The sequence below is a fragment of the Camelina sativa genome, chromosome 9, assembly GCF_000633955.1.
Source record: "Camelina sativa cultivar DH55 chromosome 9, Cs, whole genome shotgun sequence".
Lineage (NCBI taxonomy): Eukaryota > Viridiplantae > Streptophyta > Magnoliopsida > Brassicales > Brassicaceae > Camelina > Camelina sativa.
The window spans coordinates 21,617,048-21,635,165 of NC_025693.1; the positions used below are offsets into that span (position 1 = coordinate 21,617,048).

At 36.1% G+C, this 18,118-nt stretch overlaps 6 protein-coding genes across 6 annotated transcripts; 2 read left to right on the forward strand and 4 right to left on the reverse strand.

Moving 5' to 3' along the window:
- Nucleotides 2,007–3,366, reverse strand: LOC104711637 (bifunctional epoxide hydrolase 2-like). Its single transcript, XM_010428339.2, has 4 exons — nt 3,023–3,366; nt 2,731–2,910; nt 2,385–2,626; nt 2,007–2,293 (listed from the first exon to the last, which is right to left on the reverse strand). The coding sequence occupies exons 1-4, from the start codon at nt 3,311–3,313 to the stop codon at nt 2,035–2,037; spliced, it is 972 nt and encodes a 323-aa protein (XP_010426641.1). The 5' UTR covers nt 3,314–3,366; the 3' UTR covers nt 2,007–2,034.
- On the reverse strand, nt 3,537–5,031 carry LOC104711638. The gene is made up of 3 exons (XM_010428341.2): nt 4,662–5,031; nt 4,179–4,300; nt 3,537–3,880 (listed from the first exon to the last, which is right to left on the reverse strand). The coding sequence occupies exons 1-3, from the start codon at nt 4,927–4,929 to the stop codon at nt 3,713–3,715; spliced, it is 558 nt and encodes a 185-aa protein (XP_010426643.1). The 5' UTR covers nt 4,930–5,031; the 3' UTR covers nt 3,537–3,712.
- On the forward strand, nt 5,580–6,180 carry LOC104711639. The gene is made up of 3 exons (XM_010428342.1): nt 5,580–5,609; nt 5,710–5,785; nt 5,879–6,180. The coding sequence occupies exons 1-3, from the start codon at nt 5,580–5,582 to the stop codon at nt 6,178–6,180; spliced, it is 408 nt and encodes a 135-aa protein (XP_010426644.1).
- On the reverse strand, nt 6,953–7,929 carry LOC104711640 (thioredoxin H1). Its single transcript, XM_010428343.1, has 3 exons — nt 7,727–7,929; nt 7,344–7,466; nt 6,953–7,256 (listed from the first exon to the last, which is right to left on the reverse strand). Exons 1-3 carry the CDS (start codon nt 7,868–7,870, stop codon nt 7,125–7,127), a joined length of 399 nt encoding a protein of 132 aa, XP_010426645.1. The 5' UTR covers nt 7,871–7,929; the 3' UTR covers nt 6,953–7,124.
- LOC104711641 (protein RTE1-HOMOLOG-like) lies at nt 8,212–10,111 on the reverse strand. The gene is made up of 3 exons (XM_010428344.2): nt 9,525–10,111; nt 8,752–9,063; nt 8,212–8,677 (listed from the first exon to the last, which is right to left on the reverse strand). The coding sequence occupies exons 2-3, from the start codon at nt 9,025–9,027 to the stop codon at nt 8,243–8,245; spliced, it is 711 nt and encodes a 236-aa protein (XP_010426646.1). The 5' UTR covers nt 9,028–9,063; nt 9,525–10,111; the 3' UTR covers nt 8,212–8,242.
- On the forward strand, nt 11,184–15,053 carry LOC104711642. Its single transcript, XM_010428345.2, has 13 exons — nt 11,184–11,362; nt 11,600–11,758; nt 11,872–12,123; nt 12,234–12,353; nt 12,440–12,520; nt 12,696–12,791; nt 12,908–13,003; nt 13,119–13,172; nt 13,260–13,463; nt 13,548–13,673; nt 13,774–13,839; nt 13,933–14,232; nt 14,331–15,053. Exons 1-13 carry the CDS (start codon nt 11,300–11,302, stop codon nt 14,802–14,804), a joined length of 2,091 nt encoding a protein of 696 aa, XP_010426647.1. The 5' UTR covers nt 11,184–11,299; the 3' UTR covers nt 14,805–15,053.

The window sequence follows — 18,118 nt, forward strand, 5'->3', positions numbered from 1 at the left end:
AAAAGGTGTTAAAATTAAAAGGTGTGATTTTTGAAAGATGGGGGTGTAATGAAAAGACATGAATAATAGGTACAACAAAGAGGTGTAAGACATAGAGGTACAACAAAGAGGGGTAACATATAGAGGTGTGAAATTAAAAGGTGTAAAAATTAATGGATGTGATTTTTGAAACCAGAAGGTACAACAAAGAGATGCAAAAACTAAGAAGTGTGATTTAAAAGGTGTAAAAATGAATGGATGTGATTTTTGAAACCAGAAGGTACAACAAAGAGATGCAAAAACTAAGAAGTGTGATTTAAAAGGTGTAAAAATGAATGGATGTGATTTTTGAAACCAGAAGGTACAACAAAGAGATGCAAAAACTAAGAAGTGTGATTTAAAAGGTGTAAAAATGAATGGATGTGATTTTTGAAACCAGAAGGTACAACAAAGAGATGCAAAAACTAAGAAGTGTGATTTAAAAGGTGTAAAAATGAATGGATGTGATTTTTGAAACCAGAAGGTACAACAAAGAGATGCAAAAACTAAGAAGTGTGATTTAAAAGGTGTAAAAATGAATGGATGTGATTTTTGAAACCAGAAGGTACAACAAAGAGATGCAAAAACTAAGAAGTGTGATTTAAAAGGTGTAAAAATGAATGGATGTGATTTTTGAAACCAGAAGGTACAACAAAGAGATGCAAAAACTAAGAAGTGTGATTTAAAAGGTGTAAAAATGAATGGATGTGATTTTTGAAACCAGAAGGTACAACAAAGAGATGCAAAAACTAAGAAGTGTGATTTAAAAGGTGTAAAAATGAATGGATGTGATTTTTGAAACCAGAAGGTACAACAAAGAGATGCAAAAACTAAGAAGTGTGATTTAAAAGGTGTAAAAATGAATGGATGTGATTTTTGAAACCAGAAGGTACAACAAAGAGATGCAAAAACTAAGAAGTGTGATTTAAAAGGTGTAAAAATGAATGGATGTGATTTTTGAAACCAGAAGGTACAACAAAGAGATGCAAAAACTAAGAAGTGTGATTTAAAAGGTGTAAAAATGAATGGATGTGATTTTTGAAACCAGAAGGTACAACAAAGAGATGCAAAAACTAAGAAGTGTGATTTAAAAGGTGTAAAAATGAATGGATGTGATTTTTGAAACCAGAAGGTACAACAAAGAGATGCAAAAACTAAGAAGTGTGATTTAAAAGGTGTAAAAATGAATGGATGTGATTTTTGAAACCAGAAGGTACAACAAAGAGATGCAAAAACTAAGAAGTGTGATTTAAAAGGTGTAAAAATGAATGGATGTGATTTTTGAAACCAGAAGGTACAACAAAGAGATGCAAAAACTAAGAAGTGTGATTTAAAAGGTGTAAAAATGAATGGATGTGATTTTTGAAACCATGAGGTACAACAAAGAGATGCAAAAACTAAGAAGTGTGATTTAAAAGGTGTAAAAATGAATGGATGTGATTTTTGAAACCAGGAGGTACAACAAAGAGATGCAAAAACTAAGAAGTGTGATTTTTGAAAAGATGGGGGTGCAACGAAAAGACACAATTAATAATTTTAAACCGTTAGACTAAAACTGAACCAATCTTATCCGTTAGATTAAAAGTTGACAAAAAAAAAATGGATTTGCTATATATAGATAGTTACGTTTTGCTTTAATTGGGCCTATTTAGATTTGTTGGGTCTTAGCCCGAGAATAATCCTTGTCTGTAAAACGACGTCGAACTGCTGGCTGCAATCTTGTTTTTTTTTGGTTAGAAAAGCTCATAACTACTCTCAGATGAATGAACCACTTCATTTTTTTTTTTCACAAATGGAGTTGGAGTTAATTTAACACTCTTGCTTTATGTTGTTCATAAACTTCTTCAAAGAAGCACAGATAAATACTTAAGAGCTTTTTATTCTTTAAGAACCATTATTATTGATGAGATCACACTCATGTTTCATTCTTGGATACACATTATTAGTAGTTGTTTACTTAAGACTAGAGCATCATGGTTCTTCTATAATAAGGGGGCCATAAGAACTGGCATGAGTTTACTCTGTTTTGCTTAACTTGTTTAAGAAGGAGAGAATCTCTTCAGAGACTTGTTGAGACTTCTCCTGCTGGATGAAATGATGACCATCCTCAATAACAACAACCTCAAGGTTAGGAACAACACTCTTGAAAATCTCTCCTTTTACATACTCCATTGTTCCATGGGGTCCTTCATTTCCTATATCTTTGTCTCCCGCTATAAACTTAGTAGGAACTAGGATTTTGGAGTCTTGCCACGGCGCCAATATCTCCCAGTTCCTGTAATTGCACATTTCAATCCTAGTTTTTGTAATACAAAGACTGTAGATAAAGTGAGAGAAAGAGAGAGAGGGAGAAGTGAACCACTTACAGATCCATGGCTCTGTAGTAATTCAAAGGGCCTGTGAATCCAGATCTTTGAAACTTGTCTGCATACACTTGAATCTCTTCTTCAGTTATCCAATCTGGTATAGTCGATGGTATCTCAAGATGATCTATGATCTCTGTACCAGGAGGAGCAACTACGTAGTCTGTTCTTGTCATCAGTAAGAACTTCTTCATTACCGTCAAGCAATCATGCTTGGCAAATGCAGCCTCAGCTCTTCCTGGTTTCTTTTAAAAACCGAACGAGAGAAAACGAATCAACGACGACAACTGAGTACCATAATAGTAACACTATAACATCATAAATCTTGGAAGTAAAATTTGGGTTTTACCTGAAACTGAGAGATGTATAACCCATCTCCAAAACTTTTGAAAAAATCTGAAGGTTTGAGTTTTGGATCTCTTGGAGTATATGGAACAGAGAGACTTATGTAACCTTTGACTCTGTCTGGTCTAAACAAGCACATACACCAACCTATGATCGCTCCCCAGTCATGCCCTGCTACAAAAGCCTACAACAGTTAAACAATAACATGTAAGCTTTTCTTTTCCTGAAATCTATCTATTTAAATCTAAAAGTTGGATTCTCAAGATTCTTGAGTCAAGAAGATGATCACTTATCACCTGAGCAGTGCCGTAGTGGTCGAGCAAACCGATGACATCAGCGACGAGGTGGCTCACAGTGTAAGACTCGTGGGTAGGAGGAGAATCGGAGTCAGCGTAGCCTCTGAGATCTGGAGCGACCACGTGGTAACCTTTGCTCGACAAGAAATCGATCTGGTGACGCCACGAGTACCATGTCTCAGGGAAACCATGGAGTAACAGAACCAAAGGCCCTTCTTTGTCTCCTTTCTCAGCAACGTTTAACCAAATCCCGTTGGTCTTGATCTTCTTCTCTCTAACAGAGCTCGTCATGTTTCTTTGTCTTGATCGTTGTGAGAGAGAAGAAAATTCAGCGACCAAACTGAAGACTATTAAAAGAGTTGATAAATCGAAGTACATACGTGTCGTGGCGGCGAATGAGACCAGGCCTCTAGATATGTTACACGTGGAGTTGGTACGTCCTGATTCAGAAATCCTTGAGTTTCAGTTTCATGAGTTGCCTTAAGTAAAAGGATGTCTACCAACAAGAAACACATGACAAAAATATAAAGAACAGAAACGTCAAGTAACTCTCAGTTCTTCAGACAAAATGGGGAGTTAACTCTCAACAAAACGCGCCAAACACAAGAAAGAAGAGTAATTCTAACTCAAGACAAGAAAAAGAGATTGTCATTTGGCATTATTTCTGTGTTTGATTGAGTGAAAGCAATCTCAAGAAGACATTGACTTCTTCTTCTCTTCTTCGAGCTGCTGAAGTTCAGTCAGTCTTTCAGCCCAAGCTCGGTCTCTTGCGACAGCAGCCATCTTGCGTTCCACTTGCTTGATTCTCTTCTTCCTCTTTGCCTCTTGCACCAGCGCTTGCCTCTTCTTTTTCTCAGACTGTGAAAACATACACGACAACTTCAACTTATCAGTAAACGAAATGTCTCTCTTAGAAAACAATCTAAAAATAAGGAACATTGCAGATTGTTTTGCCAAGAAATGGAAACAAAAGAGATACATCCTTTTTATTTTCCCATAGGTTACTTTTGAATTCTCAGCTTTCAAACTTTTTCTCGTGAGTACAATCTACGGATTCTCAACACTCCAAGATTTTTCACCTAATAATGTCATGCTACGCAACCATCACAAAGCTATCGAATTTCTAAAAACAAGATACAAAGGAAATCAAACCTACCAGTATAAAGGCACGACGCTGCCCAATGCGCTTCTTCGCATTCCTTCTCTTGACACTGCCCTTATTAGGATTGCTTGAAGAAATTGGCTCGCCAGGTGTATATTGAACATATGCATAAGGCCCTGCAATGTCCTCAAATCTTGTTATTCATCTATACAATCCCAACCACAGATCCTCTCTAGCTAAATCAATTTTATCAGTAACAACACAAGCTGAGCTTTTAACACAATCACAATCCACTAAAACCGAACGAGATCAACACTAAACCCACGAAATACTAATTCTTAAACAACATAAACAAAACCCCCCTATGAAGATTAGTAGATTACACTAACTTTGTTCTGATTCACACAACACTCATCCCAATTTAACAAACAAAGCATCAATTTTTGCACCCCCAGACTTAAAAATGAACACATATAAACCATCAAAATTCGATTTTTTATGGTTCAAAGCTAGTCATCAAAGACAAAAATGACAAACCTGGAGGTTTCAATTTGGATCTTTTCCTCTTGGGATGAGTCATGGGTCGTCTCTTCGGAAGCCGAGTATCAGTTAAGCTTAAGCTATGAAAATGGTTGGTCAATGGAAACCATGGTGACCTCAAATGAGTCGTCGATCCTCCGAAGAAGGAACATAACTCAGGCTTCGCAGCTGGAATCGACGCAGACGAGTAGTTAGCGGCGGCGGCACGCGAAACTAAGGTTCTCGACAATGGACGAAGTATCGATCTGATTGCTCCGAAACCCATTTTCACCAAAGCATCAGCGAACAGATTCCGATCCGAAAAAGCTGATGAATTTACCGATCAAGCTTTAGCAAATTTCACCAAACGGAGAAGAAGAACTCTTCGCTAAACCCTGAATAGCCTACTCAAACACTAATGGGCCTTATGGGCCTTTAAAGTCTGATTGGGCTCACAGTTTAACATTGGGCATTATTATGTCACGCACATCAAGTTAGTTAAATGTATTCTATGACTGACTATGATAATTGATTTTAAATCAATTAAATAGTGGAGATATTATTGTCTCCAAGTCTCATAAAAAAAATATTGCGAGAATTTATGTGTATATTCCTTAAAGATAGGAGTGTAAAAATATGTAGCTGGAGGAGGAGACTTGAATCGTAATTTTCATACCATTTTAGAATTTGGGGTTGTACGTATACTACATAAGGAAATAAAATATTATACCAGTAACGACATTAAGTCGAAATATGAAACCATATTAGTAATATATAGATATAGTTACCTTATAACAACAGATTAAACATCCAAATGAAAATCTTCAATCCAATATAAATATATAAATATACACCACAAGCTCTCGTTCATTTTAGCATAAACAGCTTCATTTTTTTTATTTTTTTTGTCAAGAGTCCACAAGAAGGTGACCAAACATGTTTTCGTCAAGTACAACTAAAAACCTGGTCCGTTTTCAAATCTATCATTCGATAAATCATATCATTATTTCTCATATTATATCATTTGCTAGTTCGGTTCGTCACATATTCGAATGTTTTCTTGCAGACTTGTGGGTTTAAATTGAACACCAACTCCCCTGAATGGCACAAGAGCATGACGAAAATCCTCAAGAAAATCAGAGGTTAATTTGGTTCTTTCTTCTATCTATAAGCATATATATATATCGTATGTTTTTGGTCGACTCAATTCTCTTTATGATCATAATGGTTTTTAGGAGGGAATTTTTGGATAGACGTGGATGAAGGAATGGCATACGTAACGGGTCAAGGAGATCCAAAAAAGCTACTAAAACTTATGGGTTCGAAGAGAGGCAAAGATGCTGAAATGGCGTTTGTGAAAACCGGAACACATCATCATCGTCCTCATCATGATCCTAACTTTTGCAACAACTATCAAACTTCTTTCTTTGGTGGGCAATCAGCAACGCCATATTGGCCTGGGTACTATCCACAAGGGCAGGGAATGCTACCTTTTCAACAATACCCATTCGGATATAATAACTACGGTTATTATTAAACCTTTTTCAGAGGATTTTTTTTTTCTATTACATCGAGATCGAGCAAAACCCTTTATTTATTTTTTTACTAAATTAGGGGTTTGATTCTGCTTGTATCGATAATTTTTGTTTTCGTTTTTGAAACTTTAGATGCATGGATATTCTCTCTGCGTTTTATTATCATCAGCATAAGAGAATCTAGGAAAATTGATTTTCTCTTTTTCTTTTTTTGTTTTGGTGTTTTAGTTTATTGTATGAATCCGATGATATTCATTGATTAAAAGGTTCTTCGTATAAACTTTTATAGAATGGTATGTTTCTGTTTCAAGTTTTTGCATTTTTTCCTTCAGGCTTTATGGATATATATTAATCACGGATTTGCTAGTTGTATTTGTGGATGCAATTTCTCGTCTTTCCTTAGATGAAACGAATTCATCAGACTAAAGTTTCCCGGAAACGTTTTATCTTATTTATTAGTGGATATATACTTATTGTCATTCGTGTAAATCTTTGGTAATTTATTACCATAGGGAAAAAAAATCCAATCTTGAGTCATAAAGCCTTCGATGGTCTTACTGTCTTGGAAGTTGGAACCCACATGTTTTCAGGTTACTCGGTATCCAAACATATTCCTCATCTTCATTGCTCAGAGTGATCTTACCAACATGAGAAGTTACATTCTCTTTGGGAGAAAGCTGTCTTCTTATTTACGCAAATGGCTAGAAATAGATTTCAAGGACAGGTGTAGTGTAGAGGGTATAGTTTTCTAATGTACATTAAAGTGTAAACTAGTAAAAGCAAAGAGATTTGAAGATTCAAATATTACAATATTATTAGATGAGTTTAGACCAGGATCATAACAAAGGGCGAACGACTTATAACATCTCAATACTAGTAAAGCAATTAATTCAACATCTTAAGATATAAGACTGGTTAAAGCTATAAATAAATGCTTATGAAAATGTTAAGCCAAGTGTTTGGTAATGGTAGACTGAAGCTCATCTTTCCTGGCCCCAACAACTTTGTCCAGAATCTTCCCTTCCTTCAAGAACATGAAGGTTGGCATCGCCTCTATCGCCCAATCACTTGCCACCGACTGTTCCAACAATAACATAAAAGGATTGTGATCGAAGAAAACAAATTTCTCTCAAGAAAAAGGGAATTTTGTTTTTAGTGAATATACCTTCAATTCATCAATATCAACCTTGAGGAAAAGCACATTGGGGAGTTTCTTAGCCAAATCAGCAAAGAATGGAGCAATGAAACGACATGGTCCACACCAAGAAGCCGTGAAATCAACCACCACCTTCAACAATTTACCATTTCATAAATCATATCATAAAAATTGAAAACATTACATGTCTCTACAGGTAACATACTGGGGGTCCCTAATTAAGTTTCATAGAAACATATATAGTCACTTGTACTCTAGTCATTATGATCTATCCATTGCATAGCGTCAATATGAGAGAGATCAAAGACTCATAAGAAAATCCAAACAAATCAAAATCTCAAGTCCATAACTCAACAAAAAAAACTCAAAAATTTTGAGAGAAGGAAGATTACAAGAGTTTTGGAGTCGTTAGCCTTCTGGAGTTGCTCGTTCCATGACTCAACGGTGTGGCACGCGATCACTTGTCCCTCTTCCGAAGCCATCTTCTCTCCGTCTCTCTTTCTCTGCTCTGTTCTGTTTTCAATTATACTTAGCATGCGCTCGCTCACTTTTCACATATGTATCTCGTAGAGTCGCCTTACAAATCATAGTTTTTGCCATCAATATTTTTCTCTTTCTCCTTTATTCGACGCGTGATTTTGTTTCCCATAATTACACCCACCATATTTGCTACTTTCCTTCTTTATCCAAATCATAAATATTCCCACTATACTCACTCAGATTATACTTTGTAACAATTAACACACACAAACGAAAATTGCAAGTAAAAAAATGTTCTGTAGACATGAATTGTCTGTACACAACCAGCCTTAGTTCCGTCCCATTCCGACAAAAAGTTCACACATTCAAACCCCATTTCTTCAACATCATTCATAACTCTCTAACCAGATACTTAAATCAATCCAAATCTACAGCTGGATCAGTTTCTTGAAACAATAGGTTCCCATGATGAACCAACCAATAAGCAAAACCGCTACAATAGAGCAGGAAGCTATGAAAGTCCAACCACCAAGAAAGATTCCTAAAGTATAGACTATGACTGGAGGTAACAAGGATTTTACTACAGCCGCTTTGCTCACCCAACGTCCCTTAAAGAAAACAAGTGCCGCGAGATTCACCACGTTCCACCCGCCCGACCTTACCCCTAGACGGTTCAGGTTGTTGGCTACAAAAGAATGACAGTTGCATGTGAATATGTTATATGAGTGGTGTTGGTACTCTTGTGTGCCTTTTCTCAGTGCACCATCCCATGTTGGCTCTTTCTCATCATGAGTATCTTCTTCTTGCCCATATCTGCTGCTCTCACCATTTAACATACATGAGCCGGAAGGACAAGATGGATCCTGAGTTCAATCATACAGTTGTTAGCTTGCATAAAAGTGGAAAAATTAAAAGCCAGCTTCTTGCAAAAACGAACCTTTTCGGTTTTGATTTGAATATATCGAGAAACAGATCCAAATGCGAAATTATCAACACAAACAAAATTAGGTCCTGCAAAGTCGAGGATGACACCGTCTTCTCTGCAAATACCTACATGGCCAATGAAGGGAATCAACCACGAAATGAAGGGTAGAGGAGTCCAGACAATGCAGCATGGGAACCTGTCCCTTCTGGGATAAATCTTCATGGAATCTGCAAAACCAATCATCATCCGATGTTCTGAGTCTGCATCTGCAGCTGTCTCTCCTCCCATTATCAAACTCCAGGGAAGGTCTATTAATTTGATTCTCTGTCCACAAAACAACATTTCCAGTGATCCCCAGGTAAGTAAGTGTAAGTAAGAGTCAGACTCAATAAAACACTAAAAGTCTTACTGTAAGACTCAACTCAATAAAACAGTAAGATTTTGACATGTACAAGTTTTCTCAATACTGGGATAGGGACTCATCATCATCATCTTGGCCTATACCAAGATACACAAGTAAACTCTATAGTTATAACCAAAATAACGATTTGCCAATAGTTGCACAACCTAGAAGTCGCTATTCACCGTGTACCAAAATCAATTCAATGACATTGTTCTATCAACACATTGAGCTAATACCACATCTTCTACACTATATGATGAATCCATAGAAAAATACCATTGAAGATGCATAATTTTCAACTAGCAAACGAGTCAACAACATCGAAGCATCTCATAGACCTAGATTCCGAAACTTAATTCATAACGAATAGATCAAAACCTACCAGTTCAAGCGATAAAAGACGAAGAATAAATCGGATCTAACACTGCCTTCTCGTTTAGAAGAGTGATTCGTCACTGCCTTTTTCCTGGGAATTTTTTTTTGTTTCTCTCTCGATCATACGAGAATTTACGAACGATGGCTAAAGGAATGTGTTTGACTACTTGTTTAAACCCCTGTTCTAAAAATCTGTCTAGGCGCCCGTGTAATCGCCGATTACACGCTGGGCGGCTCCTTACCGCCGGGATTTCATTCAAATCGGCCAATAAATCGGAAAAATCAAAAAAAAAAAGTTTGAGGGCTTTTGAACTTCTAACTATGATTTTCTTTCATAGATCTATTATATGAGGGATGAAACTATGATAATAACAAGTTAAAACAACTAATAATTGAAAAAAATGAAGAGGCAGCTTTAAAATTAGGGTTTACAGATGGTTAGAGATTGACAAACAGAAGGAAGAAGACGAGGGCAAATTCGTCATTTTGCATTTATTAAAAAAACTGGAAAAAAAAAAACGCAAAATCAGAACTTCAGAACTTGGGTCTCGAACTCATACAGATTTACAGATTTGTAAGATTTGTAAGATTTTACAAAATCAGAACTAATGATAACTCTTGGTAAGATTTTACAGATCTATATATACATACAATTATGAAATTAATCCTTATAATTATGAAATAAATCCTAAACTTGCCACTTATTTACAAGACTGCCATTGAGTTAATTTTAAAAAAATAAAAATTGGATTGGATTTGAAAATTATATATTATTAACAGATGAGGATCCAAGCCCTTTTCATTTATACATTTTACAATTAAGACATCAGACCAATATTTTTGGGCCCGAACGAGCCCAATTTTTTTTTTCTTTTTTTTTCCATTGAATTGTTTTTAGAAGCTAATATATTACTAATATTAAGATTTTCAAACAATACTAATAAGAATCAATTGATGTGTTACATAATAAGAATCAATTAATCGACTTGCACAACTCTAAATACAAAAATCTTACATAATATAGGAATAAAACAACAAATAATACAAATTCAAATTATATTATAGTCATATATTTTAAATTTATAATATATTATGTAATACTATTATCTTTACACTGTAAATGAAATAGAAAAATTAAAAAATAGTTTATTTGTTGACTAAATAAAATTTAATGAACATTAAGGATATATATAATAAACCACACCATATAGTAAATGGAAATTATACACTACATAATTATAGTTAATTCAACAAATACAAAAAATATTATTTACATATATATATATATGTAATATAATTAATAAAAACAAAATTTTAGTTTTTAAACGATAATATATCCCCACGGTGTACCGCGGGTGAATATCTAGTTTAATATATTATACAGATTTATAGATAAAACTCCTAAAACTAATCCCCGATTAATCCCTGATTTTAATCCGATTTTCCGATTAATCGCTAAACCCTCTCTCACCGCCCGACACGGGTTTAAACTAATTCTCTCAGAGGATATGTTTAACCGTTACAAGGATAGGAATATCTCGACTCTCACTCCTCGCGTGAAAATAAAACGACATAACGTTTCGGTCAACTATTAACGAAAAACGGCAGGCTGTGTAAAAAAAACGTCTGATAGTTTAATACGACGTAGTTTGGAAGTTGTCGACTCATCATCATCGCTCTTTCTTTAGGCTTTTTAGTTCTTGGGGGAGATTGGTGCTGCTACCTACTGATGCAAATCTGCCATTGATATACTCATTGATTCGTTCGAGAGGTTAGGCAAAGATGAGGAAACGCGATTTGGCAATTTTGATGCTTTCTGGGTTTGCTATATTCTTCACTCTTCAGGTGATTTACACATCAAATTAAATCGTCTTATTCTTACTCTTTCTTAATCCAAATTATAGCATAGAACTTCGAGAACCCTTGATCGATCTTTTTACTATAGCAAGTTTCGATTTTTCCTCTGTGGGTATAATTTTAAACTCCCAATTCAACCCATAAGTGATGGTTTTGTTAGCTAGGTTGTACAAATTTTTCAGATGGAATCATCTATTGATTGAGTTTGACTATTGTTTGCTGCAGCACGAGGGAGATTTTGCGTTTAAAGAAGCATGGTTTCATTTGTATGATGAGTACCCAGTCAAATACGAAGCTGATCGTCTCCCACCACCTATTGTTGCTGATCTTAATGGTGATGGTAAGAAGGAGGTTCTCGTTGCTACAAACGATGCTAAGATTCAGGTATTCCTATTTGTTTAAGTAAACATTTTTTCTGATTTCAATCAATGATGTGAGGCTTAATTGCTTATGCGTTTCTCTTGTTTTATGTTTTGCTGTTTTATGTGTTTGATTAGGTCCTGGAGCCTCATTACAGGCGTGTGGATGAAAGTTTTAGTGAAGCGAGAGTTCTTGCGGATATATCTCTTTTGCCTGATAAGATCCGTGTTGCGTCAGGGAGACGTGCTGTGGCAATGGCCACTGGTGTTATTGATAGGTACTATAAAGATGGGACTCCACGAAAGCAGGTTGTGGTCGTTGTTACCGCAGGTTGGTCTGTGCTTTGCTTTGATCACAACCTGAATAAGCTCTGGGAAACGAATCTTCAGGTTTTTTTTTTAATCTTCTTCATTCTTTGTCTAACGTTCCGTATAAATGTTTGCCTCCGTTCAGTAATATTAGTTCTCTTTTTTACTTACCTTTGTTCGTGGAATGATAGGAGGATTTCCCACATAATGCACACCATAGAGAGATAGCGATTTCGATAAGCAATTACACATTGAAGCATGGTGATACCGGTTTGGTTATTGTTGGTGGACGGATGGAGATGCAGCCATATGTATGTTGGAGGAAAAACATTCTTCTCTTGATTACCTATCTATCTTCCATATATTTATTATCAATATATTATTCTTTTCGTTTTAGAATCACATGGACCCGTTTGAGGAACTTGGCATGACAGCCAAAAATGCTGAGCAACACAGAAGAAGTGCTACTGAGAATCAGGTACGTCTACGTGATAGCTTCCTTGGACTGTTTCTTCGCTGTGTATATCTGTGACGCATATTCTCTAGAACTGAACATTTATGAAGAAAGAGCTACTCATTTGTAATTATACATATTCCACCGTGCATACGAACTGTGTTTGGACTGTTTAGAAGAATTTTAAGCTTCCTTTCAGGCCTCTGAAGATACTGGAGCGATAAACTTGCGTCACTTTTCTGTCTATGCATTCGCTGGCAAGACTGGCGTTCTTCGATGGAGTAAAAAGACTGATGTCAGTAATTTATTCTTTTTGGCCAACTTCTTTCTCCATATATTCCTTAACTACATTCTTACCTGCAATAAATTTGGTTGTAAGATTGATAGAATATTTTCTTTCTTCTCATCTAGGATGTTGAAGCTCACACATCAGATGCATCACAGTTAATTCCACAACACAATTACAAGCTTGATGTGCATGCTCTAAATAGCCGTCACCCAGGAGAGGTAAAACTAACTCGTTTTCCACTGATTACTGAGGGATATAGTTAACCTTGTCGTAGTTCTTTCTTAAGAGATATCTATTGCAATATCATAATTTGAAAGCTTTGCTGGACTGAAGTTTGAGTGCAGGGAATTTAGAGAATCAATTCTTAGCGTCATGCCCCATCACTGGGTAAGTCTTATGCCTCTTACTATGTACTTCGTTAGTGTAATATGCTTAGAAAAACTGTTTCAAAGTACATCGTTGTCTTTGCATCAGGACCGACGTGAAGATACATTATTGGAGCTTGCTCATTTCAGGCGACACAAGAGGAAAACATTGAAGAAGCAGGCTGGTAAGTCCACGGCTTATCCGTTTCACAAACCTGAGGAACACACACCCGCTGGAAAAGACTTGTCGAAAAAAATTCCAAAATTGATTGGGAAGGCTGCACGCTATGCTGGCTCGGCAAAATCCAAGAAGGTGAAGCTCTTATAAAACATAAACTACCCACATGAAGAATACCAATATTTGTTTATGATATAGGAAAGCAACATGTTGATGCAGGGCATGCAATACATTCCGACTATAACTAATTACACGAAGCTCTGGTGGGTACCTAATGTTGTTGTGGCTCATCAAAAGGAAGGGATTGAAGCTATTCATTTGCCTACTGGTCGAACTCTTTGCAAGGTAGGTCCTAGTAGCTATTCCTTTAGATCATGAACAAGCTTACTATTTCACGTACCCATTATATACTTTGTCAGCTTATTTGAATTCTTCCTGTCTCCAGCTTTCTCTACTTGAAGGTGGACTTCACGCTGACATAAACGGAGATGGCGTACTCGATCATGTCCAGGTACACACATCGGGCACTACTGCCACTTTCTGTTCATTGGCCTTTTTATGGATCTTCAGGTTAACGATCATAAATTCTGTGTGTTCACGGTAGACTGTCGGAGGCAATGTTGGAGAGAGAACTGTAGTGAGCGGATCAATGGAAGTGTTGAAGCCTTGCTGGGCTGTGGCAACCTCAGGCGTTCCCGTCCGTGAACAGCTCTTCAACGTGTCCATCTGCCATCACTCCCCATTCAACTTCTTGCACTACGGAGATTATTCACGACACTTTGCCCAGGCAAGAGACACCTCTACTCTGGAGATTGCAACTCCCATTCTCATCCCCAGAGATGACGGACATAGACACCGCAGAGGAAGTCACGGAGATGTAATCTTCTTGACAAACCGTGGAGAGGTACTTTTTTACTTTCTATATATATGACGACCTGATCTCTTAATTTCTTGAACTTTGAATTTCGTATAATAATATAGCTCATCGCTGCTCCATATCAGGTGACATCATACACGCCTGATGTGCACGGCCACGACGCAGTATGGCAATGGCAGCTTCAGACAGAAGCCACGTGGTCGAATCTCCCGTCTCCATCAGGTTTAACTGAATCAGGGACGGTGGTCCCAACCCTGAAACCGTTCTCGTTGCGCATTCATGATAACCAGCCTATGATCCTTGCGGGAGGAGATCAAGCAGCGGTCATCATCTCTCCGGGAGGAAGTGTATTGGCTTCCATTGAGTTACCGTCTCAGCCGACTCATGCACTTGTCACTGATGACTTTTCGAACGACGGTCTAACGGATGTGATTGTGATGACATCAAATGGGATTTACGGGTTCGTTCAAACCAGACAGCCAGGGGCTCTGTTCTTCAGTTCGTTGGTGGGATGTCTCTTAGTAGTTATGGCAGTTATTTTCGTTACACAGCACTTAAACTCCATTCAAGGGAAGCCTCGACCTTCCTCTAGCTTTTGATAGACACCTCCTCATAGAGTTTTCTTCCTCTGGACAGAAGTTAAACCGGCCGGTCCGATTAGCAGCGCTTCACCCGAACCGGTTTTGGTAAACCAAACATGGAACTGTTATACCGGTGTAGATACAGTGCCTTATATCCTGGTTTCAGCTGTATAACTTAAATTTATACTATGTAGAATTCGAAGTAAACATGGTAGAGACGAGTGTAGGACTTAATGTTTCTTTCAATTTTGATGAATTGTTGTGACATTTAAATTAAAAGAAAACTTCAAAAAGAAAACAGATTTACTTTTCTTTCGAAATATATCGTAGTTAATTTTTTATCCTCGACACAAAGTTTAAGATACATTTTTTTTCATGGGACTCATCGTACAATTCGATATTTTAAAACAAAAGAAAACGAAATAGGTTAAGTAATAAATAGTAGGCTTAGCTTGGCAGTAATAATTGATGCAGCGATGTGGTTAAAAGTAATAGAATTTTGGACCACGCTAGTGGTAATAATATACTACTCAATTCTCAAATGGGAATGTGGGAGGCATGAGTGGCATAATGATTTACATAAAATCATAAATAATACTCCAAGCTACGAGAAGCCATCGTTCGTTATACAGCAACATATTGTATCAGACATTAAAGAAAAGGCGTGCATATGCCAAATTGCTTATTTTTTAAAAAATGTAAGAACCTGACCCAAAGTAAATTGATCTACCAACATTTTCTTAGTTTCACCATTATGATTTAGGTGTGCTATATGAGTTTATGAACATTATTATTTTAATGATTTGTCAAAACTGTATATAGCCTGTGAATTTAATAGTCGATATTTGGATATATATATTTATAGACAAACTAATTTATGAAAGATAAGAATGGAAATACATAGATTGAATGAGGAAGGAAGAAGGTGACGGGAAAAGCATATTTCTAATAAAAGCATGTAAAGAGGTTCACGAGATCACTTTATATGGGCACTACTCTATTTCCGTTCTCTTTTACGGCCCTTTTTATCCCTTCATTTACTTATGATCTCTATTACGTACGTTTTCCTAATAATTAAACTCACTTTTCGCCAGAAAAAATAAAACCCCCTCGATTGTCATATAGATGGAGAGTTCATCAGATTATTCAACCCACTCCCATAATTAATCAGTTTACAAGCTTCTATTTACCAACGTTTGTATGTATATGCATCATGCATGTGTGCGTACGTATTGTAAAACGAAAATCTTAACATAATTTACTTTAGTTTTACAAATTTAATCTTTGAACCCATTACTCCCATATCGTACGTACGTAGTTACGTACTAATGTAATACTATAGAAGTCTAACTGAAGAAGAAATAATCGTAGAGTTGTGGTCAGGAACAGTTAAATAAACAACATGTGTTTGATTTATATATGCCCTAATGAATGATCTAGCTAGGGTTTTGCAATTTCTTTAGAAGGTACAATAATAGAATAATGAAGAAAATTAGTGGTCCTTTTTTTGCAGCCTCTATGTGTGTTTTTTTTTCAACTTTGATCCACACCCTTGGTTTCTAGTGTGGGGACTTGTTATCAGCCACGATCACAACCGATCCGATCCACTGTCTGGCCATCTTTTTCCACATTCCATGGTCCAGCCCCTTCAGGTCGATCTTACTGGTTGGTTAGCCATTGTTGACCAAATTGATTTGGTTTGGGTTGGCTCGATCGGTGTTTCCTAACATAGACGAGTAACCATCATTATTGAGCGTGTATATATTTCACAGCATGTATGATACCTAAACAACAAGATGCAAACAAACATCGCCGTAAATGCTCTGAAAATATATTGTCAAAGAAGCAAACTCGTGTTATGATTTGTTTCATGAACTGATGAACATAACAGGATATGGTATATTCATCATGCTTAATATCGTTTTAACAGAAAAGTGTACATCCAAATATGTTTGAAATGTCATCCATCAACTATTTATTATATAGACTATGATTGATGAGCCGCTAAATCACATAATTACCGAATTATTTTTTAACATTTAAAGATCCTAGTAATAATTATACAAGACAAAGGAGGTTATGTCAGTTTGAAATTTTTTAGTTAAATCAATGTTTCTTTTTTCTCTATCATTTCATTCATATATGTTTTTTTTTTCTTTGATGATTTCATAGTGTTACCAATCAAATATACTATTGACTTTAATTGATGGAAAGTTTGGAAACTGATAAGGTGGGTCTAGTAATGCGAGTTGAAAAAAACCACGATACCTTTAATTATACCAATAACAAGCTAATAAGTTTTTTTTTATTGGTTAAAGAGAAGCTGATAATTAAGTTTGGTCTAATGAAACGTAAAATCAAATGACACAACAGTTTATAACGAGTGTATACGTGTATGCATGTGCATGACATGGTAAGACGCCATAACTTCAAACCTTGGGGACCCAAAAAGAATTCGATTGGTTGTTTACTTTTTTTAAGTTCTTAAATGAAGAAAATATACGATATTATACATAGAGAGATACATGTAAATATATAAATAAATGTATGTATACGAAGTGAAAGTGAAGTGGGGGCCAAATGGAAACACAATCCATGTGAAGAAGTTTCAGCTTCTGATTAGATATGGAATTGAAACGAAAGCGAGAGAGAGAGAGAAGACAGAGAAACAGAACATAACAGAAACGAAACCAAGTTTGCAACTTTACATTCTCCATCTTCTCACTCTCTGTCTACAATAACTACTCTTGCACCAAAGAGAATGTAAAAAGCTCATTTTTATGTATTGGCTTTTGCCTTGGAAACAAAATATGAAAAAAAGTAACCCACCTAATATTTTTCTTCTTTTATTTTTTTCTGTTTGTTTATTTGGGATTATAAAGGAATAGAAAATGGATATGTGGGAGCAATAAATGAGATGACAGTGAAAGCATGGCTCATTGTAGAAACACTGTTCTCTCCCTGTCTCTGTAAGAAAGATCTGTTAAGTAGCAGTGATGAGAAGCCACCAAACACTATACTCCAAAATCTCTCTCTACACTTAAAATAAATGCTTCAAACCAAAACAATGATGTTTAATTACATATAAATTATCTACAAAAGCAAATGTGTGCATGCCACTTTATATTGGTTAAAATATTTTATACAAATAGGTCGGTATAACTTTTTGAATAATATACGTTCCAAACGAAACCCTAACTTGGTTTCACGAAGATCTCTCAAGTGCTTAAATGCTTAAGTTAATTAACTCTTGCGAGTGAAGTTTATGGTCAATTGTGGTAAAAGTCCTCGGATGGTTTATACATACGTCGTATAAATGTCATAGTATACGT